At 37.9% G+C, this 27,115-nt stretch overlaps 1 protein-coding gene across 2 annotated transcripts; it reads left to right on the forward strand.

Annotated features, from left to right (window-relative positions):
* The first annotated feature begins 4,183 nt into the window (after positions 1–4,183).
* LOC127441047 (retinoic acid receptor RXR-gamma-A) lies at positions 4,184–26,393 on the forward strand. 2 transcript variants are annotated; one of them, XM_051698196.1, is made up of 11 exons: positions 4,187–4,379; positions 9,482–9,610; positions 15,327–15,532; positions 20,896–21,043; positions 21,464–21,643; positions 21,802–21,962; positions 24,812–24,941; positions 25,030–25,162; positions 25,400–25,491; positions 25,683–25,788; positions 25,948–26,393. In XM_051698196.1, exons 3-11 carry the CDS (start codon positions 15,392–15,394, stop codon positions 26,093–26,095), a joined length of 1,239 nt encoding a protein of 412 aa, XP_051554156.1. In that variant the 5' UTR covers positions 4,187–4,379; positions 9,482–9,610; positions 15,327–15,391; the 3' UTR covers positions 26,096–26,393. The 2 variants fall into 2 exon arrangements, with proteins under 2 accessions (XP_051554155.1, XP_051554156.1); XM_051698195.1 differs by lacking the exon at positions 9,482–9,610 and having other exon boundaries at positions 4,184–4,379.
* Positions 26,394–27,115: the final 722 nt, after the last annotated feature.

Genomic DNA, 27,115 nt, shown 5'->3' on the forward strand with positions numbered 1-27,115 from the left:
GATTGATTTAAAGCAATTGGCATGCTGTTTGATGTGATATGGAAAAAAATGGTCTGCATCAAAAAGAGCTTTCACACTGAAAATGTGCAGCACGTTACACTTTTGTGCTCAAAGATTAATGACCTGTGAGATTGATGATACTTGCCGTGGCTGTGCTGGCCATGCCCGAGCCTTGAAGCAGTGTGGTTCCACTCATATGTGTGTGTGAGTGGGTGTGGTCTGTGTATGGGGACTGATTAAAACATTAGGGGGCTCGGTTAACAAATGTATGACAGATGGAGAACTGCTCCCCAAACACACACACACACACACACACACACACACACACACACACACACACACGCTGGTACGGCTATCCTTATGAGGACTCTCCAGAGACATAATGATTTTTGTACTGTATGAACTATATATTCTATCCCCTAACCCTAAACTTAACCCTCACAAAAAACTTTCTGCATTTTTACATTTTCAAAAAAAACATCGTTTCTTATGTTTTTTAAGCGATTTGAATTAGGGGGACACTAGAATGTCCTCATAAACCACATTTATAGCATAATACCCTCATATTTACCAGTTTGCAACCTAAAAAAAAGTCCTAGCAAATGGGAATGCAAAAATAATATTTGCTATGGTCCTACATTCACCGCTACATATATATATACATATATATATATATATATATATATATATATATATATATATATATATATGTACAATATCAGGAAGATAAGACCCTTCCTCTCTGAACATGCCACACAACTTCTTGTTCAGTCACTTGTCATAACTAGACTGGACTACTGTAACGCTCTCATTGCAGGCCTCCCTGCATGTGCAATTAGACCCCTGCAAATGATCCAGAATGCAGCAGCACGTCTGGTCTTTAATGAACCAAAGAGAGCACATGTTACACACATGTTGTCTCTCTCCACTGGCTGCCAGTTGATGCACGTGTCAAATTCAAGGCTCTGATGCTGGCATACAGAACAGTCACTGGGTCTGCTCCAGCATACCTAAAATAATTTATGCAGAGCTACGCGCCCTCTAGAAGCCTGCGGTCGGCTAAGGAACGTCGCCTTGTTGTACCAACACAAAGAGGCACCAAAACACTTTCCCGGACTTTCAGCTTCATCGTACCACATTGGTGGAACGACCTTCCCAACTCCATCCGTGAAGCTGACTCACTCTCTGTGTTCAAAAAACGACTAAAAACACATCTTTTCCATGAGCACATAACCAGTCATTTAAAAAAATAAAAATAAACAAAAAAAAAACATTCCTGTTGCACTTTATTCTGTTTTGAATACTATTATGATGCTAGTGATGCATTGTAATACACCACTTTTCATACCACTGTCTCCTAAGATGATTCGCTTATGTTTTTCCTCTTTTGTAAGTCGCTTTGGATAAAAGCGTCTGCCAAATGAATAAATGTAAATGTAAATATATATATATATATATATATATATATATATATATATATATATACAGTAGGTGCAAAAGTCTTAGGCAGATTATATTTTTCACAAAAATATTTGTCTTAAGATGGTTATTTTTTTATATTCTGCTTTTAGTGTATCAGTAGGAAATATCTGTTTAAGACATTTTCAACATTCCCTTTGCAAATAGAATTGAATAGTAGAACAAGGAGTCCAACAACAGATGTCATGGCCCCCAAAGAGCCTGGATCTCAACATCATTGAATCGGTCTGGGATTACATGAAGAGACAGGAGCAATTGAGACAGCCGAGATAGAAAGAAGAAACTGTGGCAAAATCTCCAAGAAGCTTGGAACATCCTATCTGCCAACAACCAAGAAAAATTGTGTCCAGGCGTACCTATGAGAATTGGTGCTGTTTGAAGACAAAGGTTGTCACACCAAATATTGATATAGCTTTACTGGACTTTATGATGTTAATTGATAAATGAAAACTATTTATGGCATTATTTTTGAATGCATCCTCACAATGCAACATTTTTCACAAGAGCCTAAATCTTGCACAGAAGGCTGCTGTATATTTTAGCCTCTTTTTAAGATTTAAGAAATTTCAGTTTCATAACAAAATTCCTTTAAAAAAATCTTTAGCAAAATTAAATTAATAAAACTTACATTTATTCAAGTTTTATTTATAATTTTGTTAAAGATTACTCAAGTCCGTTTGATGGAATTTTGTTAAATCTTAAAAATAGGCTAAAATATTTGTTTGAACGTATAGAAGTTTACCCTGCGATAGTTTAATTCTGCATTCCAAAAGCCAGACGTGTAAGTCTATACAGTAGGTTGCACTAACAAAATTTATTTTAAAGGTTAAATCTAAAGTAACAATTCCAGGTAAGCACATTTTACAGTGTTAAAAACAATTAATTATTTGAAGCTTGTTTTGGTTTCCATGACCTCATAAACAAGTTTTATTGTACTTGAGCTTAGTTACCTACAGTATCTTTGAGACCAGTCTAGTGTGAAAAATTAGCTTGAAGACGTTCATTTCAAACAAATATCAAAGAGAGCAAATTTGTGGCTGAGTGACCAATATCTTGGAGAACAGTAGCACATTTATCTGGGTGTCAGGCCCTCTGTGTGTTTTTGCCACATGTTCCACCAGACATAGGTTGTTGTCTGAGGGTGAGATGACCAGACAGTGCTCATTTCTCCATGGCTGGCCTCAGCACAGTGACTGTTAGGTTAAGGGGTGGGCCACTCTGCTTTTAACTGGTGATAGATGATTGCAAGGGTGAGGTCTCCAACACTCTGCAACTGAATGGTTCACTGCCAGCCATTGTTGTGGACAAACAGTAAGATAATGCTCCAAACATTCCCTCAAATTTGCCGTGATTTAGAAGGGCTCTAGATTGCGGAGGGCACCGAACATGTGATCTCCTATGATTTCATTCCATTTCCATTAGCCATTTGAAAAGCTATTACACATCTTTGCATTCTGAAAATAAACAACACACACCACCTTGCATGTTTGCTGTTCTCCTTGTTAATGAAAACAATAGGATTGAATACATCACCAGAAATCATTACTTTGTTTACGGTCGCACTAAAATATAATCCACATTCTTGTTAGCCCCATTGACTTTGCAGCTCAGGGTGATTGAAATGCTCTGGAACATGTGGCTCCATTAGAGGGATAAAAGGGAGGTTGATAAATTGTCATTTTAGTCCCTTTCTTTGACTCCACGAATTTACATTATCTAACAGGGAACAAATGAAAAGGCCCTGATTAGTGTGGAATGAGTTGGAAGAGAATCCATTCATCTTTGTTAGCATCCCCCTGTGTTCTTTTATGTTGTGTTTTTACAAGGATGGGAGCCAGTTTGTTTTTCCCATTCGACAGCCCGTCTCATGGACTGACACAGTGGTCATCACTAACACTCTCTCAGTGTCCCGCTTAAACAGGAGTTCAAGACTCTGAATGCTGGTGACTTCTGAATAACCTCCTGAGGTAGTGGGAGCTCACCCTTAAATGACCCCTCAATCTGAAGAGATCTTGGGGGGGCATTAAGGGGTCTTCAGACCCTCTGGTTGCATAGTGGGGACTGAGTGCTTGGAATTTGGAGAATTTTTTCCCCCACTCCAAATTCTCAAAGGCCATGGTCAGCAGATCGTTCACTAAGTTGTTTGTGGACAAAGAATATTATTATAATCCCCCGTCCAATACAACGGCAAAAAAAGAATGCAAGTCTGCAATAATTATTTGGTGTTGATAGGTGTAAATGCACAATGTTTTATTTATTGTACACTGTGTTTTGAAGTTTCATTATTTAGAAATGAACTAGGATGGTGTATTTCTAAGTTATTTAACTAGGCAGATTTGCTTCAACTTTCCATCGAGGAGTTGCTTCCTTTCAGTCCATATATTTACCTGCTAATTAAATAATAATAATAAAAATAAGCTAAAATATTAACATCAAATCTCATGCAAAAAAGATTAAAAAAAAAAAAAGAAGAAGAAAAGTAATTGATTCTCCTGTATAACTGTTGCTTGTATTAGCATGACCCACTATAAAGTACATAGGCTACAATATATACCATACTACTAAATTAAATACTATGTTGGTTTCCAAAAAGCTGATCAACATGGTGATTGGACAGTGACATTTCAGTATTTGTCAGTTTTGCGATTTGATCCATTATTATGTAGGCAAGTGTGATTCTGAGAGTGTAAATTGTAGGCCGTCATTGGGAGAGGTCTGGCCCTCGCCACCCCCTCGATGGGGCCCCTAGTGTGGCAGCAGTGAATCCTCAGACAGATCGCGGACAGCGAAGGGGAGATGCTGCCGTCCAGAACGGCAAAACAAGACACCTTACGGGAAGATTGGACAGTTCTTTCATATTCGTCAAAGCATGGATAGTAATGACACATATCTACACCTTAGTAAGTGTTCCGTAGTTTTTTTTTTTCTTTTTCTGCCTTTTTCTCCCCCGAACGCTGTACTCTTCTTTTTCCGTGCCTCTGTTTTGAGTGCTCCCCCTTAATCTGCGTTATCCGAACTGCGAATTCTTTAGACGGACTTTGGACGAAATGGTCATAAATTGTAGGTGGTTGAATTATCGGCGCGGTCGCGTCAAGTGTTTTGACTTGGAACCAGTGCCAGTGTTAAAATCAGGTGATAAAGACTGTGCCTCTCAGTCAGGGTCAGGGGTTGGCAATTTAATTGCGGTTATGTAATTTATAGCTTTCTAGAGAGCCTCTTGTTAAACTGTTTGCTGTCGAGTAGTTATTAATGGGTCTCAGTTGGTATCTGGACAGCAGCATGTCGCGGGTTATTTATTTAGCAACAGTTTTGCCTTTGTAGGCAGATCGATGTTTAAGACAACCCAAGATTGATCAGGCAATCACGGGAATAGAAGATCGCAACTGATTTGAAATCAGGACATCTACTAGTGGACAATATCTACATCTATTTACGATTAATTTAAGTTTCTTTTAGAGTTGAGTTGAACTTGTGCCTTGCGTACACCCTGAGTTTGTCATGCTGTGGTGAAATTCAGTCCACGGTACCTTGGGCAATAAATATGTTTTTCTTGCAAGACTCCACAATCCACCTCTAGACTTGTGCAATAGCGTATGTGAAAATCGAGATGATCGTTTATTTTAGTGTTCTAGATACCAGTAGGCCGAGTAACTGATATTAGGCTTATATTGATAATTTAACTACTATTGAGCATGTTTTTAATTACTCATTCTTTAGGTTACGTCGTTTGTTTAACAGATTTACAGGTATACTATACAAAAGTGAGTGACTCTTGCTTTGTTGGCTGTCGTGTTATTAAGATGTTATTTCCAATGTATTTAACCGATGAGGTACCGGATCACCTGTGCAGTCACTCTGCTCTCTGTATGAAGGTGTGTCTGCATTTCTTTCTAAGCTACTGCGGTGCATAACATCGAGCCTGGAGTCATTTTTGTTGTTGCCTTCACTAACACCTTCCTTGTTGTGTTTCTTTATCCTCACCCCAGATGTTGTTAATCAGAGCCTTACTGTGGGCTGTAATGTCTATTTTAAGACTTGCGCGCGCTAAATGTCAGCCGCTGCCTCGAGCTTCGTAATTTACGTTACGCGCGTGTCAGTTGTGCGCAGGGCGTTTATGCACGCGCGGCTTCAGCGGGACATTCTGTGAAACGGAGGTTTTTCCCAATTATTAAAAAAAAAAAAAAAAAATTCTGGCATCTCAAACTAAATTAATAAAAGTTTTATGTATGATGGGATGTACAGTAATTATGCTTTCAGAAAGGTAACAGGATTGAAAGTTTTACAGACTAATTTGACATTATAAGCTTTGTGGAACTACAAGATGCTTCTTAGAAAGAGACTTTAGTGTGGCTATTTCTACAAATATCCACTTTTCAATTATCGAGTCATGGTAAAAGGGTTGACCATCCCCTACTGACAATCGTTAAACATAAGATAAAATGCTGAGATTTTAACTTGGCCTTGTGGTGTTTACTTCTTGAAAGGATGATGATGTTATTATAAGTTTTTCTTTTTTACTTATGAAATAGTTCATTAGGTCTATTTTAAATGGTAAAATACTGATGCACAATCTATGTATATGACAAACATATAATGTGTATATGAGGGACATAAATGGCACCTGTATTGTAGGATGACCCATTGACAAAAGAGCGCAACAGTGCCCGTCCACTTTTTCAACCATCAGTATTTTTCCCTTTCATTTCTTCCTTAGGGATTTAATCAAATGCTTCATAAAACAGTTCCAAGCTATTAACCAAACCTGCCAGTTCCGAGGTAAATCACAACATTACAAACTTTGATTTGAAAAGGTACAATACTATGTGCTTAACATCTTTCATGTGTACATACATTCCAATGAAGCATTGCAAATAACATAAGAACGATGGAATAATGTAAAACTACTGATTTAAAGGAAGTGATTATAAGTATCGAAACAATACATTTAGATTTTATTGCAAAATATTCAGATATTTGCAAAGATATAAGTAGTTTAAGAGTGTTGGGAGGCCGTCTGGATTGCGTTATTCTCAGCACGTCATGGAAATGAACGGTCGCTGCAGAGCTTATTTGATGCACTATGTTTGGTGTGATTCTCTGTTTGGTGGATCATTTCCCTTCAGGATCATGGGTAGTGTAGTTTTTCACCAGAAGTTCTTTTAAAAAAATAAACATGAAATATCTTGGACTGATGGCTTCAACAGAAGCATATAGCATTGGTTATTACCGGGTCTCTGTAATACTCGATTTTAATTGGCCAGTGGAGCATGTAGCGGTCTGATATTTCTGAAGGACAACTGCACATCCGGGGATTAAGTCATATCAGACCAGATATTGAGCAGTCAGACAGTAATTATTTTATTAAATAAACACCAACAGAACTTAGACGCAAACCGGTGGTGCAATTTAGCTGATCAGCAATTTCTTTCTTTTCACATAATTAGATAATTTCAATGAAAATCAATATTTAATGTCCATTTATTTATTCATTTGGTTAGCAGCATAATAAGCAGGATAATGTACAGTCAGCCGGTTGTTATTTCAAAATAAACCCCTTCGGGGCAAGGTCGGATTGGGAGACAAAATTTTACAGGGAATTTCAGGATTCCTGCGGCCCACTGAACATAGGTTTCACCATAGATATCTAATATAGCTATTATCATTAGTAGACATAGTAGTAGTAGTATTTATTATTGATTTATAAATGGGTGCATAATAGAATAAATCGATCTAGGCTATGTGAATCATTTTAAAATTATGCAGTATGGGGGTCATTTTTTATTTTCAAATTAAATATATTGTGCAGCAATAATGTAATATTTGAAAGGAGATTTATTAGTTTAATGTTGCCTTAATAAACTATTATATATATATATATATATATATATATATATATATATATATATATATATATATATATATATATATATATATATATATATGCTGTAGGCCTATATACTGTATACTGTAAATGTATCATAATGTGCATTTTCCTGCTAGCGGCCCACTGGCCCAGCAGGAAAAGTCTTGACTCTCCTGATGGCTAATCCGACCCTGCTGATGGCTAATCCGACCCTGAGTGATACAAGAGTGATCTGAGTGATACAAGAGTGATCTGAGTGATACAAGAGTGATCTCCCTGTAGGAGTTTATTTGTGATAACAATTGGCTGACTGTACATTATCCCCAGTTGCGGGTTTACGATGTCTGAGGCCCCAAGCAACCAACAAACCCGGGGCCCCATTTCGAAAAAATTTGCTAAAAAAATGATTTAAAAAAAAAAAAAATCATAATTTTAAATTCTTCCTTTCAGCCACTGTAGCCAAGTACATTCAAATTTTTAATTAAATAAAAAACTAGTTAAAGATAATTAATGGATGTTTTCCAGTTTTTCCACAATACAGTGATAAAAAAGCAATATTTACTTACATATATGTTTACAAAACACTTTTGTGTGTGTGTGTGAGAGAGAGAGAGAACAGGGTGTGCAAAACGTACTACTTCACCCAGTAACATTTTAAAATTCAGTTGTTACAGTATATTAATATTATAACCCAACAATTATTTATTGTTGTCCAGATTCTCATTGTAATATGATACAGTATTATTATTATTATTTTTGAGGATTTGTTGTATACAATAGTAATATAGTTCTGTCTTATTTATTTTCACCTGGAGCTTATATTCTAATGCTGCAGTGTATTGTTCATCATGTTGCAAACGGCTGTATTTTATGTAGGCTAAGCATCGTAGGCAACATTCGTTAAAGTATTGTAACAGTACACCACGGCGGCCCCTCAGCACACTAGAGCATAAGAAAAAACTAAACAAAAACATTGCCGTTTATCAAGCGCTGAAACTTTGCTTGGTGCAGAATAATCTGGAATAATGTTAAAAATTGTAACAGTCACCTCTTTGCAGCCTGAACTTGTTCAGAACTTTAAATCTTTGTGAAACCTGCGCTAAAAACAGTCTAGATGCAGCGCAACGATTGAAACAGAACGCAGGTGTCTCGACACACATTTTTGAAACCTGAAGTTATTTTTAACTTGACACAGAATCTAAAAATGTGCCGGTCCTACATGAGACACTGAAGAAACAGTGAGACGTTGTACAGCAGTCAAGGAAGTTCGTCCAGCGCGTTTACATAGAAAAACAATGGAAAAACAGAGTAGACGCACGCAGAGCATGTAAAGTGTGAACGGCCCCTCATCCATTTACGTGTATCTGTGTGAGTGAGAGCGCGTGGGCGAAACAAGTTCGGAAGGCCTGTATATTTTTTTCATAAATTACAAACCCGAACCCAAAGTCCTACTGACCCGAACCCGGCGGCTTCGTGAACCACTCTGAGACCGCAGACAACAGCGTATTCACATGTGTACCCAGAACAACATGTCACCTCTCAAGTGGTTTTTCCAGAGCTTTCCTACTCGGGCCCCGATGTCCGGCACCCCACGCAATTGCGTGGTTAACGTGGTGGTTAAAACCGCTACTGATTATCCCCTGCTTAACCTCAGAACTAACGGTAGGTCTTTCGTTAAAAGTTATTGTTAAAAATCAATTTCCCTATGGAAAAGTCAATGAGATTTTTACTTCTGGATCTAGACTGTTGCGCTTTATTGCCCTGCCAATTCTTAGCCTTGTCGATTCACCGAAAGTTTCTGAATTCACATGAAATGTAAAAAAAAATAATTGCCATTAGAAGATTATTTAATAAAGAGGTGTATGCAAATGGCTGTACAACTGCAGAGAATTTAGCATTTTGTTTTCTTAATTTTCTCCAAAATTTGAGCATGACCAAAGAGTAACATCTAATGATACAGACTTTGTGTATCCTGAAATAGAGAGAATAAATTGCAGACCCTTGGCAGACTCTTCAGCAATGTTGTAGCCATGTGTTGAGTTCATGTTCCAGTAGTCAGTGAATAGAGTGTGTGATGAACACTTTCAATGCCAGTGTTGTGTCTTGGGTATTTAGAGGCCCTTTTTCCTTGTGTTTCAGGTGGCCTCGTTAGATAAAGACTGCAGTGTCGTATTCCAGCTTCACTGTTGAAACTGAATCCAAGTGTTGGCCTTCTCATGTCCTGAGAAGATACCTGGCAACTATTGCTAAGGGGATGGAGAGCCAGAGGTGTGCTCTCAGTATAATTTCTGTTTGTTTTTAGGGAATCCATCTCCATTTGGACCAGACTCTGTGAAAAGCCCAAGTCTGTTTGCATTTGTTTGCATTCAAAGTAGACTTTACACAAAAACATTGGAACACAGCGTGCCTGATCCATTAGATAACATTTAGTCTGAAAAGCCCCACCGTCCATGGTGACCATCTTCAACACAGGCTGTGTTGATATTCATCTTGCTAATCTAATTGACAGTTGTTCTGCCCCAGTTATGACAGGCTCTCCCAAGGCAAGTCTCAGACAAAAAAAAGAAAAAATTGTTCCAGATCACTCACTCTTGTGCTTTAAGCTGTTGGTTGTGTCACTCCCCTTCCAAGGTCATACCTAGATAGCAATGTATTGGGTAAGTCCTCTGCTTACCAATGCACTGTTCTCTTATTATGGATTTGTTAAATTCTAAAATGAAGCTCAGTTGATTTAAATTGAAAAATCTGTAGTTTCTACAATAAAAAAAATACACATTTTTGCCTATAAAAACTTTTTATTAAACACTACAAAACCAAACCAGCACACATTCCTACCATAACATTTAGAACTAAACCTTATTATCAGATTTTGTGCTTGCATCAATAAACCAGTTCCCTGTGAGCCACGGGATGTTAATCTCTTTAATCTGAGTAGGTAATCCAGCATCACTCCACCACACATCCACAGGGGAATTGTTCCCTTACCCCACTACTCATTAAGAAAACTGATACTTCAAGATCTAGCTTTGGTATATCTTCTTGAAAAGATGAAAAAGTTTGTTGAAATTGCACAGGAGATGGTGTTGCTTAAAATGAAAATGTCTGCCAAATGGAATTGTTTGAAAAACAATGTTGCAGCCTTGAAAAAAGCAGGGAGTGGTAACCAAAGTCTTTCTAGCAAGTCAGTCCACTGTCTGCCATCTTTGGAACGCTCTCAGGAGGCTATTTCCAGTCATGCCAGTGCAGCTCCTACACTGTAAAATATTTCAAATTGGTTAAACGTAGAAACGAAAGTTCACCTGCTGTCTTAAAAACATGAGTAATCTCAACTTGAAGATAACCTTTGTTTCAACTCAAATAGTTATGTTTTACAAGTTGTTTAACCAATGATCATTTGTTGTTTCAGCTTGATACTCTGAGTTAAAACAACTTACTGTTACATTATAAATTCAAGAAAACTCACTTTATCTTGCCAAATAACCATATAATTCCTCACTATTTAAACTCACACTTTCAAGTTAAGATAACTTAAACTATATTCATATCAATTGCCATTTTAAATTAAGAGCACTAATGTTTTTAAATTGTTTCTTAAATGTATTTCTCATCTTCACTAATAACGGCAAGTTTGCCAGTTTCCTTATTTACACTGAATGATCTTACAACTTATCTGCTCAAAATATATAATGTATTTTAACAAGAACAGTGTTACAAAAGCTTTAACACTGGCTTGGGAATTAATTCCTAGTGGGACAACAGGTTCTAATAAAGACTGGTTGTTATCAGTTTAATCAAAATAATATCCAGGTTTCTCCAGTGTTTTACAGAACTGGTGCAGTCACATTCGCAGAGCACAGTCAATGTGCTGAACTTTTCACCATGCAGGAATGTGGCAACATTATTCGATTTTATCAACACAAATTAAAAAATACAAACGCACCTCCTCGCCGCCTTTGTGTTACTCAACAGAAGTTCAGCTACTCCAGCTCACTCAAAAAGGCGGCAACTTCTCTGTATTTCCCGCTCAGTATCACCCCTCCTCCTCCTTCCCCTTTTTCAACTTATAACTTACAGACATTAGTTAAATGAACATTGAAAACCCAGACAAAACTCACAAGTAGTCTAGACAATGGATTGCTTTAAGTTTAATTTTTTGAAAACTTATAAACTTGAGTTCAATATCCAAAAATTGTCATGACAATTGGAGTTAAAGATAAGAAATAAGTTAACATAACTTAATGGGGCTGTCATGTTTTACAGTGTAACTACTTGAATGGGGAGAGACCGAAATCTCAAAAACGGTTGGTCAAGATTACGATCAGAACGTATTTCAAATCAGAAATAAAATTTGACAACACTTGAATCATAAATTGTGCTTCTTTACCTCAGATTACGCTAGAAAAAAGCAATTTTCCCGGCTTGTATAGCTAATGCGTATGTTCGTTCTCGAGTTGATTGACAGGCGATATCTGTAACTAAAAGGTGACTGGCTCTTTTACCTGTAAGGCGGGACTTCCTTTCTATATCCGTTGACCGTTGGGCACTTAGAGCTCCTTGGTTGGGCGTTCCAATTTCTCCCATTTTAATAGAAGTGGCCCATCTCTGCTAAATAATCTCTTGTGGTAACAAACAAAAGACAATTTTCTGCATTTTCTTTTACAATCTTACCAGCATCGACAGCCTAGAGGCTTTGAAAACTCAAAGTCATTCCCTGTGTAGAAATGGTCTTTTTTCAAAAATGGTTTATTAGAAGTTTATTACACTTATGAAAATGTGGATAGCCCACCCTTTCGAGTCAAGGTTTTCTCTTTTGAGTAGAAGGTTAGGTGTTTGTGTTAATACCACTGTTAAAACACTGTACAATTGAACTGAGTCATCTCCCAGTACTTGATTCCATACATCGTTTTGAATGAGTTCCAGGAACTAGAATGAATGAATGGATTTCATTATTTTTTATTTATTCTTTTGTGATGTTCTTACCTATTGTTCCAGTTATAAGGTCTATTCACAGCCATGATAGTTGTTGATTCATACAGAGTTCTGGCCACTAAGTCAGGTGGTATTATATAGTACTATAGATACAGTCTGTTTGAAATCAGTAGATTCTCTGCTCTGAAAATACACTGTCTAATGATGTCATACAAGTAAACAAGAAGCACTTCCAAAAAGACAAATGCTTTCTGTTAATATAGGGTAATCTTTGGAAACAAGACTACTGGAAGTGTTATACATTATAAAGCCACGCTAGGTTTAAAAGTTTTAGTAATTCACTTAATCTTCATTCTAAAATCCTATTAAAAAATATGGCAGTTACAGCCTCGTATGTCTGAGTGTCACATGTATTAGTTCATATGTATCCATATGGTCACATATGCAATAAATAAGCTACACGTGCTTGTGAAATAATAGGATGACTGAGTGTCCGTATTGATCTACCATAATCCACACTAGAAAGCAAATAATTGCTCGTCATCACTCTGTCAAATCTGATCTCCACTTGTTGTTCCACCAGCAAGAGAGAGAGAAAGATCTTGTGCAGGAACTGTGGCTGTGAGCATGCACATCCAGTCTTTCCATGAATAGATGTTCCGTCTGGTTGGAATGTGACATTTAGAGGTCATTAACACCACGAGAATCTGGCCAAGGCATGAAGACTCCTTTAGGACTCTTGAGTGTGTGTGTGTGTGTGTGTGTGTGTGTGTGTGTGCCTGTTGTCAAATGATGAGATAATTTCAGATTTTAACAAAGCAGTTATAACAAATCTGAGATAAATTTAATACAAAAGGCATGTTTACAAAGACTTTAAAGAGGCTTAATTGCAATCCAATAATTGGTCGTACGGTAACTACATATTAAATAAAAATTCTAAACAACCAAAAAAATGTGCTGACATATTTCATTCAAGTATTTCTTTTTTTTAATTCCACTAATAACATCAAAACTCGTAATGTGTGGGCCTATCTTTAACTACAAATTGTCTATAACTGCAACGCCTGACTGAAGTCTCAGGAGCCTGAAATATAACAATGTTCATTTCGAGCTGTACATGACAGAAGTCATAACGTTCAGGTCAGTGAGATTAACTAACGACTGAAATGTTTTTAATTCTTTTAAAAGAACTCATAGAGTCATTCGCTCAGGAATCGGACTACACTGGTTTTGCTGTGTGTTTAATTTCAGTAGAGACTGAGGCCTCGTTGTCTCTGAATAGTGCAGCAGAAAGTATGGTGTTTTGTCTGCATCGCTGGAAAAATTCACGTTCAAAAGCAGGGTCTAAAAACAAAATGTTTTTCATTTTGGTTCGTTCTCAGCAAAAAAATTATTTTTTCGTTCCGGATCAGAAGTTCTGCAGCCTCCTTTTCAAAAGGTTACCGATTAGAACAAAATAAAAGAACGGTTAATAACATTATTTTTAAACTAACAGTACTCTGCACTAAGGGGGAAATACCAATAGCAGTGTTGCCAGATCTTGCAAGAGAAACAAGCAACATGGTCTGGAAAAGCAAGCCCAAAATAAGCCACTTTTCTCACCAAAATAAGCGAAAATAATTATCCAGTTAATTTGTTTTCCTGTGTGGTGGATTTATCGGCATAGAAATCATAACAAGCAGTTAATTAACATTAAGTATAATTTTATTTACAGATCTGCTTCTGAGTCAAAACCCGGCAACAATAATTCATTGAAGACTTTGAAACAACTGAGAAATGTACTTTTTACCTCTAATAATGTATCTGGATTAGTCGTGCATGTACAGTATATATAGTAATTGTACATAGTTGTTAAAAAGGTCTTCATTCAGAGAATGCGACATCCACAATGGGCAGTTAGGCAAAGAAATGTGAGATGCAGCAGTTTCCTTCAGGATCAAAGCACATGTTTCATTTTTTCAGGAAACATGAAGTGGTGTAGTTCCAAAAATGTACTGTGATAAACCCTTTGGCCTTTAGTTTCATGAAAAAAATATCGGAACAAAATTAACCAGTTTTAACTGGTTACCAGCATTTACAAATAGTTTTCTCTCCGGAACATTTGAAAATCACTTTGTTCCAGTTTGTGGTTACGTTCTGCTAAAAATTTCATTCAAAAGTCATGAAAGTCATACTGTTTGAGTATTTTTTTTTTTTAAATGGAACCGGTTCCAAATTAAAACTGGTTCTCGGTTCACAACCCAATTATCTTTGTACCATGGTAATCTCTCCCAGAAAGAAGGGTGGTAGGCCTAACTCTAGTGGTTGATCAATATGGGTTTTTAAATAGGTGATGTGATATCTAGAGTATAGTGTGTCCATTGGCCAATATCATGCAGATATACTTTATACACAATACAATTTAATGATGGCAATGTGTTTAATGATGTACACACTTATTTTACACAATATTTACTCAAAATGCACTGAAAATGTGAAAACAGTATATATACAGTATACTACCCATTGACTAGGCTGTTGGTAGATTTGGAACTGGCAGAGTACCATTTCTGTTAATTGGCCAAGCCAAATATTGGTCAGTTTATCAGACTGCTCAATACTGTATAATGGTCTGTCACTAGTTAACTCACAGATAATTATAATACATGATATATACTGTATATAAATTACATAGTTAAAATAATGAACATTCTGATGAGTTGAGAAATCTGAGTGTCTTAAATTTGATGTGCGATGTGCTCGCAGTCACTGCTAGTCATTCCCGTGACCCCAGCTACTGTGCAAATGCCACCAACCATTACCCCCACGATTACCTCCCAGATGCCTCACAACATTTCTAGGGTGAAAATGACAAATTGTCACACTGTATATATTTTATATTTATACAATATAGATCCTTGGAGAGAAAATATATTGTGTAGAAGCTTGACTAGGTCAACAATGTACATGAATGACAGTGTGATGACAGCTGATTTATTCATCCATTCCAACACAGATCTTCAGTTCTGTTTGTGGTTGTGGATGGTAAATGACCACCTTCTCTTTCTGTTCTCAGGTTCTTCTTTGCAGGTAACGCACAGTCATCTGAGCTCTCCACCATCCCATCCTCCTCTCAGCTCCATGGTGGGCCACCAGCACCCCTCTATTATCAACAGTGTAGGATCACCCTACTCAGTCATCAACTCTTCATCCCTGGGCTCGTCTGCAGCCTCCATGCCCACCACATCCGGCATGGGTTATGGAGTACTCAATAGTCCACAGGTACAGTACAGAGAAAGACCAGGTGTTGTTTCTGTGAGACATTGTAACATTTATATCAAGGAACTGATCATAAAATCTGAAATAAGTTAAGAATTATAACAACTGTTAGTTACGGTTAGCCAGTTAGTCCTCTAATCTGATTGGACAAGTAGCACATAAATAGTGCCAAGTTAGTATAATAGCACTGGGATGCTTCATTAGCCCCGTTCACACATGCAACCAGGTAAATTACAGGAAAATCATTCGGTTGCCTTTACTGGTAAATGTACCACATGTGCTGTTAACACATACCATCAGTATGGAAATTTATAGGTAATGATACAACTTCTCTGTAAAGGGAAATTGCAAGAGGAAAATTTACCAGTATTTTCAAAAAGGTTGTGTTCACACATGACCTCTAACCTGAAAAATTACGTAAATTTTCTTGAAAAGACTGTGTGTGAAAGGGGCTGTTATATCACTCAGACAGAGTGTCAGTCTGTGTTGCATCCTGCTTTGGATTAGTTTGGAAATATTTTTGTTGACAGAGTGAAAATAGACAAAATAACTGGCATTATTGTGTCTGAAATGTAAGTTACTTCTCTCCAAAATATCGTACTCTGGTACCTTTTCTATGCTCTGCATCATATATGCTGTGTCATGGAAGAGACAGTAAGACTTTCTTGACATCCAGGATTCTGAAGACTGTATACACAACAGCCAGTGCAGGAAATACAGAATGCTCTTTAAATGCATTTCTCCTCCGCAGGGCCTCCCTCCATCCCAAAGGAGAGGAGCCCATTCAGTTTAGTCTAGCCTAAAAAGAGCTAATGTAGCATGACGGACAGCCCTAGTACAACCTTGGCTCACACAGAGAGAGATATCATTGTGTTAAGGCTGCGCTACAGCAGGCACAATATGTGGCACTTAAAGAAAGCTGCAGCAACCTGCCATACTATTAGCCATAAATAGTGTCGTGTGAATGTCTTGCCTGAGAGTATGGACGCCTCTATAAGGGGAACGCGAGGGGCAAGAGCTTTGAATAATATATAGGCCATAGGCAGCAGATTAAAGGGTGTGAACGTGATGGTTGTTGGAATAGGATGGTGGTCTGGTGTGGATCACCTTCAGAGCATCTTTGTGCCTCGCTATGCAAACCTGCTGAACAGCTCACCGTTTCAGAATGGCACTCTCACAAAATGTGCATGTTTGTTTGCATGCAACATGAAGGTGTGTGTGCATGAAACATCAAAGTTATGAGGCAACCTTTGCTTTAATGTTTGAAAGTCTCAAAAATAACACTCCTCAGTCATGGGATAGTTCACTAAAAAATGAAAATTCTGTTACCATGCTTCAGTCCAGTATGATTTTCTGTCTTCTATGCACATTTTTTTCCATACAATGAAAGTTAATGGTGACTGAGGCTGTCATTCTGCCTAACAATTCCTTGTGTGTTCCTCGGAAGAATGGAAAAAACATTCGAATTTTGAACAACATGAGGGTGAATAAATGATGACAGATTTTTAATTTTGGGTGAACTATCCCTTTAAGCTGAGTTAAGCAGCATTTTAAAGAAAGACTGTCTATTTGTTATGCATATAATGCTTGAAAGCCAAATGTTTTAGTATGCTATTAAGATGAGAAGCTGTTTCTCTGCAAAGTTTAAGGTAAGGAAAATTTGTATTAAATATGTATTAACAATCTATGCGTTCCCAGGACCATTAAAAATGCAGATTGTGACATTGTATGAAAGATCTTTTTTTGTCTTGGTCAGCTTAGTCAAGTCATTTTTATTTGTACAGCACTTTTCACAACAGACGTTGTTTCAAAGCAGCTTTACAGAAAAGTATGTTATAACAGAAAATTAAGCTGTTATGTCTTAGTCATCTTTGTGCTGTATGATAAAAATGTGATTGTAGATTGTGCTTTAATAAGTAAATAATATTTATTTTTAGACCCCAGTGAGCAAGCCAAAGGCGACCGCGACAAGGAACAAAAAAACTCCATAAGATGTCGGCTAATGTAGAAAAACAAAACTGGGAGAATCAAGGCTCACTTTGGGGGCCAGTTATCTTCTGGCTAAACTGTAAGATTAGTGACAAAGTCTTTGAGGTCCATCCTGTATTAACTGTGGAAGTGCACGTAGATGCATTGTCCTTTTATATTTGGCTGATGAAGGCTTTAGTTGGCAGCTATTTCATTGTCTGTATATTCCATTTTAAAAGAGTGTAGTCCATTCTTTGACCAAGACGATTCAAGGAACAGTCATTGAGGGGCATCGCAGTCCAGCTGGAAGATTGTGGCAGGTAATTTTGGTGAAGTCCATCCTAAGTACAAGGTTCAGGCAGTGGCACATGAAGAATCCCATGTCTTGGAGTTTGCATCAATTCATACTCTGTGAAATCCATTGTAGTGGACTGAAGTGAAGTCTGGCTGGGACAGACTGCAGTTAGTCGTCATCCCTCAGCGGTACGTGGCAGTGGGATTCCGACATCAGGTAGGAGCTGGATCTGGCAGGCTCTGGTAACCTCAGGATATATATCCCGAGGTTGAGACAGGGAATCAAATTGAATAATATTAGCGTAGATGCCATTCACTTTAAAGCAGGGTTATAGAATAAGAGAAACGCTTCCTGTTCCAGTAGACCTAACTGAAGCAGCATAACTATGAATTGAGGGATAAATTAGGTGTAGGCCTATCTGAAGTTTTAGTCTAGACTTAAACTGAGAGAGTGTGTCTGAGTCCTGAACACTGCTTAGAAGACTATTCCATAGTTTAGGAGCCAAATAGAAAAATGATCTCCCTCCTTTTGTGGATTTTGAGCTTAAGGGTGCAATGCATAATTTCTGTGTTACTAGCGGCTCTACACGGATATAATGATTTTTCAAACTGGTTTCCTATACACTCCTACAGTGCCACCTCTTCCATCTTGCCCCTGTCAGCTATTGTTTGGTCAAACAGGTAATTCAGCTGCAAATTCTGGTAGATGGGGGGAGTGTTTGAAACTTGCACTGATTGGTGCTGCTAGTGCCACAGAAATTACACACTTAACCTAAAAGCTAAAAAAAAGATAAAGTATCTTAAAAAAAGATAAAGTATTTTACAACCCCAATTTTGAAAATGTTGGGACAGTATGGAAAATGTATATATATACTGTACACTTATTTCAAATCAGATGATTGCAACATGCTCCAAAAAAATTGAGATACTGACAATTTAGGACTAATAACAATCTTACGTGTTGAAATAACAAGGTGATGTGAAACAGGTGAGGCAATCGTGCTATAGTGTTTAAGGTAAAATAAAAGCCTAGTCCTTTAAGATAGGTCAGCAGATAATCCAGTGCTTTGAGAACAATGTTACCCAAAGACAAATTAAATGGATTTTGGGCATTTCATCCTCTACAGTGCACAATATACGTTAAAAGATTCAAGGAATCTGATCAAATCTCGGTGCGTTAAGGGCAAGCCGAAAACCACTCCTGAATGCGCGTGATCTCCGATCTTTCAGACATCACCATTTTAAAAACGTCATGCATCTGTAATGGATATTATGGCATGGGTTGGGAATACTTCGGTAAACCTTTGTCAGTCAACACCATTTGCCGCTGCATCCACAGATGCAAGTTAAGTCTTTACTGTGTAAAGGATGAGCCATACATCAACACTGTCCAGAAGCGCTGCCGACTTCTGACTGGGCTCGGTCTCATTTGAGATGGAAAGTAGAACAGTGGAATCATGTTTTGTGGTCTGACAAGTCCACATTTAAAATTTTGGGAAAAAACAGCCATCATGTTCAAAATGGCCAGTGGAAAAGAACCATCCAAGCTGTTATCAGCGTCAGGTCCCAGTGTCTGTCATAGTATGGGGGAGTCAGTGCCCATGTCATGGGTAACTTGCACATCTGTGAGGGCACATTAATGCAGAAACACGTGTACAAATTTTGGAGCAACAAATGCTGCCATCCAGACACCGTTTTTACCAGGGACATCCCTGCATTTTCAGCAGGACAGCGCCAAACCACATACTGCCCGGATTACAAGTTTTACAAAATTACACAACTGTGCTTACTAAACTTATCTTCAGTGCCCAAATGCTTAATAAGTGTTATTAGAGAGGGGGCCTGGGTAGCTCAGCAAGTAAAGATGCTGACTACCACATCTAGAGTCGTAAGTTCGAATCCAGGATGTGCTGAGTGACTCCAGCCAGGCTTCCTAAGCAACCAGTTGGCCCGGTTGCTAGGGTGGGTAGAGTCACACTGGGTTAACCTCCTTATTATAACCTACTATAATGTGGTTCTCACTCTCAGTGGGGCACGTGGTGAGTTGTGCGTGGATGGCGCAGAAAATAGCATGAAGCCTCCATACGCGCCGGTAACGTGATCAACAAGCCACGTGATTAGATGCGTGGATTGACGGTCTCAGACATGGAGGCAACTGAGATTAAAACTCCCGCCACCCGGATTGAGGCGAGTCACTATGCCACCACAAGGACTTAGAGTGCATTGGGAATTGGGCATTCCAAATTGGGGAGAAAAGGGGAGAAAATCCCCCCCCCCAAAAAAAAGTGTTATTAGAAAAAATTGTTACACAGTGGTAACCATTCGACTGTCCCAACTTTTTAAAGCGTGTTGCAATCATCCAATTTGAAATGAGCGTCGAATAAAAAAAAAAAAAAAAAAAAAAAAATATATATATATATATATATATATATAAAGCATTTAAATTCACAAGGTACAACATAAAATAATGTGTTGTTGTAGTGCTTTCAATGTAGCACAGGGTGAAAAGAATTGACAAATCACTCCTTTTTGTTTTTATTAGCATTTTCAGACTAATTGAGGTTTATTTGGTTTGTTTGCACTCTCTCTCTCGCCATGATGTTTGTAGTCCTCTGATCTGTCTACTTGACCATGATCTTGTTTCGATCATAAAAAACTGCCACTTCTATTCCTACTTTTTGCTGCCCTCTACTGGTGAACTAAATTTTAAACTTAGCCAAGAGACATGCAGTCATTCAACTTTTATAGCACTTTATTGTAATTAACGACTTGTATTTACAGCCTTCAGCTGTAACGATCCAAAGTTGACATTCCATTGTTGAAAAATGTTCGTCCATACCAGGTAAACTCCTCGAAAATCATTTACTGCTCATGTCTAATTAAGCTCTAAGAGTGGAACAAACAAAGCGTAAACAAACATTACCCTCCAACCAGAGGAGTGATCAGATCATGTGATCTAATGAGGACGTATTCAGGTAACAACTTGATTTGGTTGTTTAGGTGGTAGTTCTGCCTACCTCACACACAATACACCCTCAGCAAATGCATACCTCCTGTCACACGCTTACGCTTACACGTCTTACTGTCATTCTCCTGCCTTACAGATGAACTCTTTGAACGGTGTTAGCAGTTCAGAGGACATTAAACCTCCTCCAGGTCTGGCTGGACTAGGCGGTGTCAGCAGCTACTCATGCGGCAGCCCAGGCTCCCTCTCCAAACACATCTGTGCCATCTGTGGAGACCGCTCCTCAGGTAACTGCCCTCATACTTGAGCACCAACACAAGAGATTACAAGTCAACTTCAAGGGATAGTTACTAAAAAAAATACAAATTCTGGCATCAGATACTCCCCCTCATATTGTCCAAACCTGTATAACTTTCTTTCTTTTTGAGGTAAACAAAAGGCAGCATATTAGGGACTGACAGTCTCAGTCACCATTAATTTTCATTGCATCTTTTTCAATACAATGAAAGTGAATGGTGACTGAGGCTGTCAGTCCTCAGCATTCTGCCTAACATCTTTTGGGTTCCACAAAAGAAAGAAAGTCATATGGGTTTGAGCGATTTTTCATTTAATTTTCATTTTTGGGTGAACTTATAGTTTAACCTGTAAATGATCTCAACATGACCGACTTTAAAATGTGAAATGTTCTGTAACTTTTCTACCTGCAGGGAAACATTATGGTGTTTACAGCTGTGAAGGCTGCAAGGGCTTCTTCAAGAGAACCATCCGAAAAGACCTCACATACACGTGTCGAGACTGTAAGGATTGTCAGATAGACAAGCGCCAGCGTAACCGCTGCCAGTACTGCCGCTATCAAAAGTGTTTGGCTATGGGCATGAAGAGAGAAGGTGATTACAATAAAAAAAAAAAAGAGAGAGATTTATGAATTAATATAGTATTGGAGGGGAACATTCAGTCATTTGAACCTTTATTTACTGTACTTTAAATTAGAATTGTATCCTTTGTGTATTATGAATATTTACAATGAAATGTACTTTGGATGTAGCGGTGCAGGAAGAGAGGCAACGTGGCAGAGAAAAGAGTGATAATGAGGTTGAGTCCAGTGGCAGTTTTAATGAAGAAATGCCAGTAGAGAAGATCCTTGATGCTGAGCTCGCCGTTGAACCCAAGACTGAAGCCTACATGGAGACAAGCACTGGAAACTCGGTGAGAAATCTCGTTAACACTTTAAATAAGCAGTTAAAAGGATATCCCTTTTCATTTTTTAGCAATGTGAGCTTCTGAAGTACCTGTAAAATTGCACGTCTACTAAAACGAGCACACCATTAAAAAAGCCCTGATAAATGACAAAGTGTTGCATTGACCATTAAAGTGGCCACAATGATATTGTATCACAGAGTGTTAAGGCCCCTTCACATTTTCGAAGAAATCGACGAACGAATGGGTGTGACGTCATTTAGAACTAAATCTGGCTAAAAAGATGGTCTTTTTTTGTTTCGGTGGTTTATAACAGCTCGCCAATGCACAATTAACTTCTGATCGTCTGCTAAAACCCTTCTTACTGCCATTGGTCCACATCATCGGTATGTGTGACCTGGAGCTCCACCTACTTTGATTCTGACAGCTAATTCCAATCCTGTTCAGTCAGTTAAGATCAGTCAACATGAATGCACTAGCGTGCAGAGCTATTAGCGAGCTGGTGCAAATTTACCTACATCTACACGATCGTTTTTGTAGAGACATTTTCCAAGAAAATGTCATGCAATACTTTTGTTTAATTAGTCTACATCAAATCTACTCAAATTCTATCAAGTGGCCATCTACTCTGTTTGATATGCTGCTTCACTCATTTGCCATCTGCAACCGAAAGCCATAAACACATCTGTCCAAAGCATAGATTTGGTTTGAACATTGAGAGGATGACAAAATCTTACGAAAAAGTATTTTATATTATATATTTATACATTATATATAATATAAATTCATGGTTTTTAAATGTGAATTCTAAATTCTTATGGTTAAATTAACCGTGATATTTTGAATCGTGGTTAAGAGTAAAATTGTATAAACCCGTCATCCCCAATTCAGTGCATACTCTTATATATTTATACACTGTATCATATATCAAACATCCAGAAAAAGCATTAGGGTTAATGTTTCAGAAAAATTTACCCATACCTGCTCATCTGAAATGCCTGTCTGCTGTCCTCACCATGAAAAACAACTGATCATTTCTATGGACACCTTTAACATCTTCACTGGCCCCACATATGACTTGTGATGTATTTCATATTTTCTAAATTCATACGAAAGTTTTGTGTGGGTAACAGACCTACAGGCCGAAATTGCACATGTTGTCAGCTGCTGACTGTCTTGTGAGTTTTATTCCTGTAGGGGGCGCTTGACGCTTCAAAACCGAATCCTCCATTCATCGACATTTAAATCTAAGAACACTTTATATCCATTTGGATACATTTTAAACTGGATAGTTATTTTGAATAAAAACGGAAAATTGCAAGGATTCATACCTGTGAATGAAAATCCACCACAGCATTATCTATAAAAGCATTTTTTTAAATCCTCATCCAGTAATAATAAACGACTGTGAGTTCATGCATCCTGGCCAGTGCTGAGAAAAGTAACAGGTACCACGTGACACCGCTGTCTAGTTGTGAGATACCAACTCATACAATAGAGGGGTGACTTCAGTTTTTTGTCTCAATATGACAGACTTACAGCCACGCAATTGCAACGTATCTCATACAAAATTATTTTCAGCGTTGATAAAAATATATAAACAAGGACATATGCATGATTGGGGTGGGGGGTGGGGGGGACAAATCACCCTCTTCACAGCATTGGGTGCCCCCCATCTCCCCAAATTCTACGCAGTGGTCCAAAGTAAGAGTTCTTTTGTCTGTATTAACACTTACTACCCATTAACACTTTTTTTATACACCCATCTTTGCAGTAGTAGCCTATCAGTGTCATCATAAATTACAATAACAGAGTGTAATCGGAGCATATTATGGCCGGGTATAGCGTGTTAATGCATTAGCGCCATGAATGCAAAAGATAAACATTACAAATGACACATCATGCAAATGATCATCGAGTAGTTAAAACAGCTTATTTTACTGATCTTTGAATTTTACTCCTAGAACGAGGCATGAAGTCATTGATAACACATTTTAATGTCATTTTTAACATGTAGTCTTGAGCATCTTCATTTTTAAATGTACCTCTAAACGCCTTCCCCAGCAGTATGGTGGGAGTCTGAATGTTTGCTAACAGTATGTCAATGCACATCTGTTTCGAACTTATTTTTGGCTCTGAGTGAAAAACGAAGCACATGAGTGTGTCGGGGCCTTTAGGGTCTCCTAGTGAAATTTGTCTTAACTTTCATAGCTCAAGAGACTGAATGAAGTTTGGCTATATTTCTTTTAAATAACAACTTAAAGATGTTTCTTCTAAAATGTCTTTGGAGAAATAAGTATAGGCAAAAAGGAGAAGATAGATTGTTGACATACAATATTAAGTATTGAGCTATAAAATAAATGTGGAATTCCTAGCCCAGAAAATTTGGCTTTGGAAGAATTTGATGAGAAATGTTCGATTGCTTTTTGAAAATCTAAAAATTGCAGACTTGCTTGTTGTATCTTGAAATCTGATCACAGCATGTGACATTGGTGATGAATTTGAGTAGCAGGAAACTTCCCTGCTGAAAAGACCAGCTAAACCATCATGCAGTTCCCATGCTGGTCTAGGCTGGTTTATGATGGTTAGAGCTGGTTTATGCTGGTCTAGCTGGTGGATCAGCATAGCCATGGTTTTCACCAGCAATACCTTTCTGGTAAAGCTGGTTGACCAGCATGGTCTTTTTGATGAAGCTGGTTCATTCCATGCATGGGGACCAGTACCCAAAACACAACATTAGCTGGTCTTTTCAGCAGGGTTAAGAAGTCTCCAGTTGCTCACCATTTAGTCTTGTTGCTGTCTAGAGATATTAAAGAGATCTCATTTAATAAGTACATGTTTTTCTCTCTGCTTGTCAGACAAATGACCCAGTGACTAACATTTGCCAGGCTGCAGACAAGCAGCTGTTCACTCTTGTTGAGTGGGCTAAGAGAATCCCACACTTCTCTGGCCTACCTCTGGATGACCAGGTCATCCTACTACGAGCAGGTCAGTGGCCCTTTATTCAGGTGCCAAAATGTGTGCATGAAAGATAGCAGCCTCTTTTAGAGATATCTCACTATTTGTGCATATTTAGGTTGGAATGAGCTGCTCATTGCTTCGTTCTCACATCGTTCGGTGACCGTTAAAGACGGAATCCTATTGGCCACTGGCCTACACGTCCATCGAAGCAGTGCTCACAGCGCAGGGGTGGGCTCCATTTTTGACAGGTCAGATTCAAGACACTCCCTTATTATTCCTGTAGATGCACATTTGTACTAAACTTTCCTTTCTTTCCTTCATCTTTATTAGACTAGGCCCTTTTCATATGACATCGAGTTTATTTTATTTACTATTTGTTTAGATTGGAATTGTTTTGTTTTTACTTTTAATTTTAGTTCTCGTTGTGCCATTCCACCTTGTCTGATGTGTTATGCCACTGTCTATTTACTGTGGTCTGTTTGTAGGGTATTAACAGAACTGGTGTCTAAGATGAAGGACATGCAGATGGACAAGACAGAGCTGGGCTGTCTCAGGGCTATTGTCCTCTTCAACCCAGGTAACAACCTCTCCTGTCCATTCCACTCTCGATAGCTTTTTAAATATGCTCAAATCTGTCTGGACAAACTTATAATGAAATATTACTATGAATAGACAACTGTGCACTTATAATGGTATAAGTGCTTCGACAGCAGTCACATTCTTTTAAGGCTTGTGTTCTTATGTTTTATGTAACTGTCCCATTTGTAGATGCGAAAGGATTGTCAAACCCATCCGAGGTAGAGGCATTAAGGGAAAAAGTGTACGCCTCACTGGAGGCCTACACAAAACACAAATACTCCGATCAACCTGGCAGGTAATTCCCTATCTGCTACCTTGATATTTTATTTATGTAACAGCACTTCTGTTCCGGTGTATTTTATGACAGACTTATGCTTTTTATTAGAACAGGTATAGTATGTAGGTCATGTAGGTATAGTGGTGGTCGAGAATGACCAGTTCTCTTTTCTCATAGGTTTGCCAAGCTGCTTCTACGTCTGCCCGCTCTCCGTTCCATAGGGTTGAAATGCCTGGAGCACCTGTTCTTCTTCAAACTCATCGGAGACACACCCATAGACACTTTCCTAATGGAGATGTTGGAAGCACCACACCAAATTACATGACACAAGTCTCGCTTTAAATGTAAATATTCCCCAGCGCACACTTAACCCCATAACATAAAAGAAGTTCTTATTTTGTACCAAGCACAATGTGAAAAAACATGAAGACAAAAGGTTTGTTTTGGTATTTTCGAAGAAAGAGATACTGTTAAAGTAAAATGTAAGAGTACTGTAAACCTTTATTTTGTATATTTTACCAACTGTGATAGGTGCAGCAACTAAATGTGAAAATATTTAATTGAAATGAGCATTGTAAAAACAAAAGTCACCAGCAATGAGTTTTAGAATTCTGTGAAAATAAAAAAAGTCATTAAAAATGTCTTGTTGTTTTTTTGTGGGGGTTTTAATAGTTTAAAGTTGATCATACTCGATGCATGTTGCATGAGCAGTCATACATTTTCAACCATTATTCAAACATTTTGTTAAACAAGATTTGCAAGCAAGAGCTGTAAAGTAAAACCCAGATTCAGCAACCCTTGTATAAAAATTTTACATAAAGCACATACTGTACGGTGCCTCGCAAAAGTATTAATCAGTTCCTACATTGAATTTAACAGTGCTGTAGTTCTCTGTGATATTTTTATTACTAAGCACTGCAACTATTATTGCTTATTTGTTAATTAAATCTAATTATTTTACTTAACTAAAAAACTGAAACCTAATTATGTTATAAAATGCTCTTAGCATTTTTCAGTTCACACAAGTATTCAGTCCCTGTGTAGGGGTCTAAAGGTCTAAGTTGAAACAGAAATAAAAAAATATCATTCTCTCTGGACACAATATCCTGACAATTCACCTATTGCTGTGATTAATTAAAATAACAACTGTATAAAACTTTATCTGATATAACTTCTGTATCTGTAAACAAGCCCTGTAGTTAAGGGATCATCATTCAGTTTGTAAATTTGAAGGGCAGCTGTGAAAACGAGGACTAAAGAGCATTTTAAATAAACTGAAATAAAACAAATACATAAATTAGGAAACGGGTATGAACAATATCTGTTTAGATTTCCCTCTTGTCAC

This window comes from Myxocyprinus asiaticus, chromosome 5 (genome assembly GCF_019703515.2).
Source record: "Myxocyprinus asiaticus isolate MX2 ecotype Aquarium Trade chromosome 5, UBuf_Myxa_2, whole genome shotgun sequence".
NCBI classification, from domain to species: domain Eukaryota; kingdom Metazoa; phylum Chordata; class Actinopteri; order Cypriniformes; family Catostomidae; genus Myxocyprinus; species Myxocyprinus asiaticus.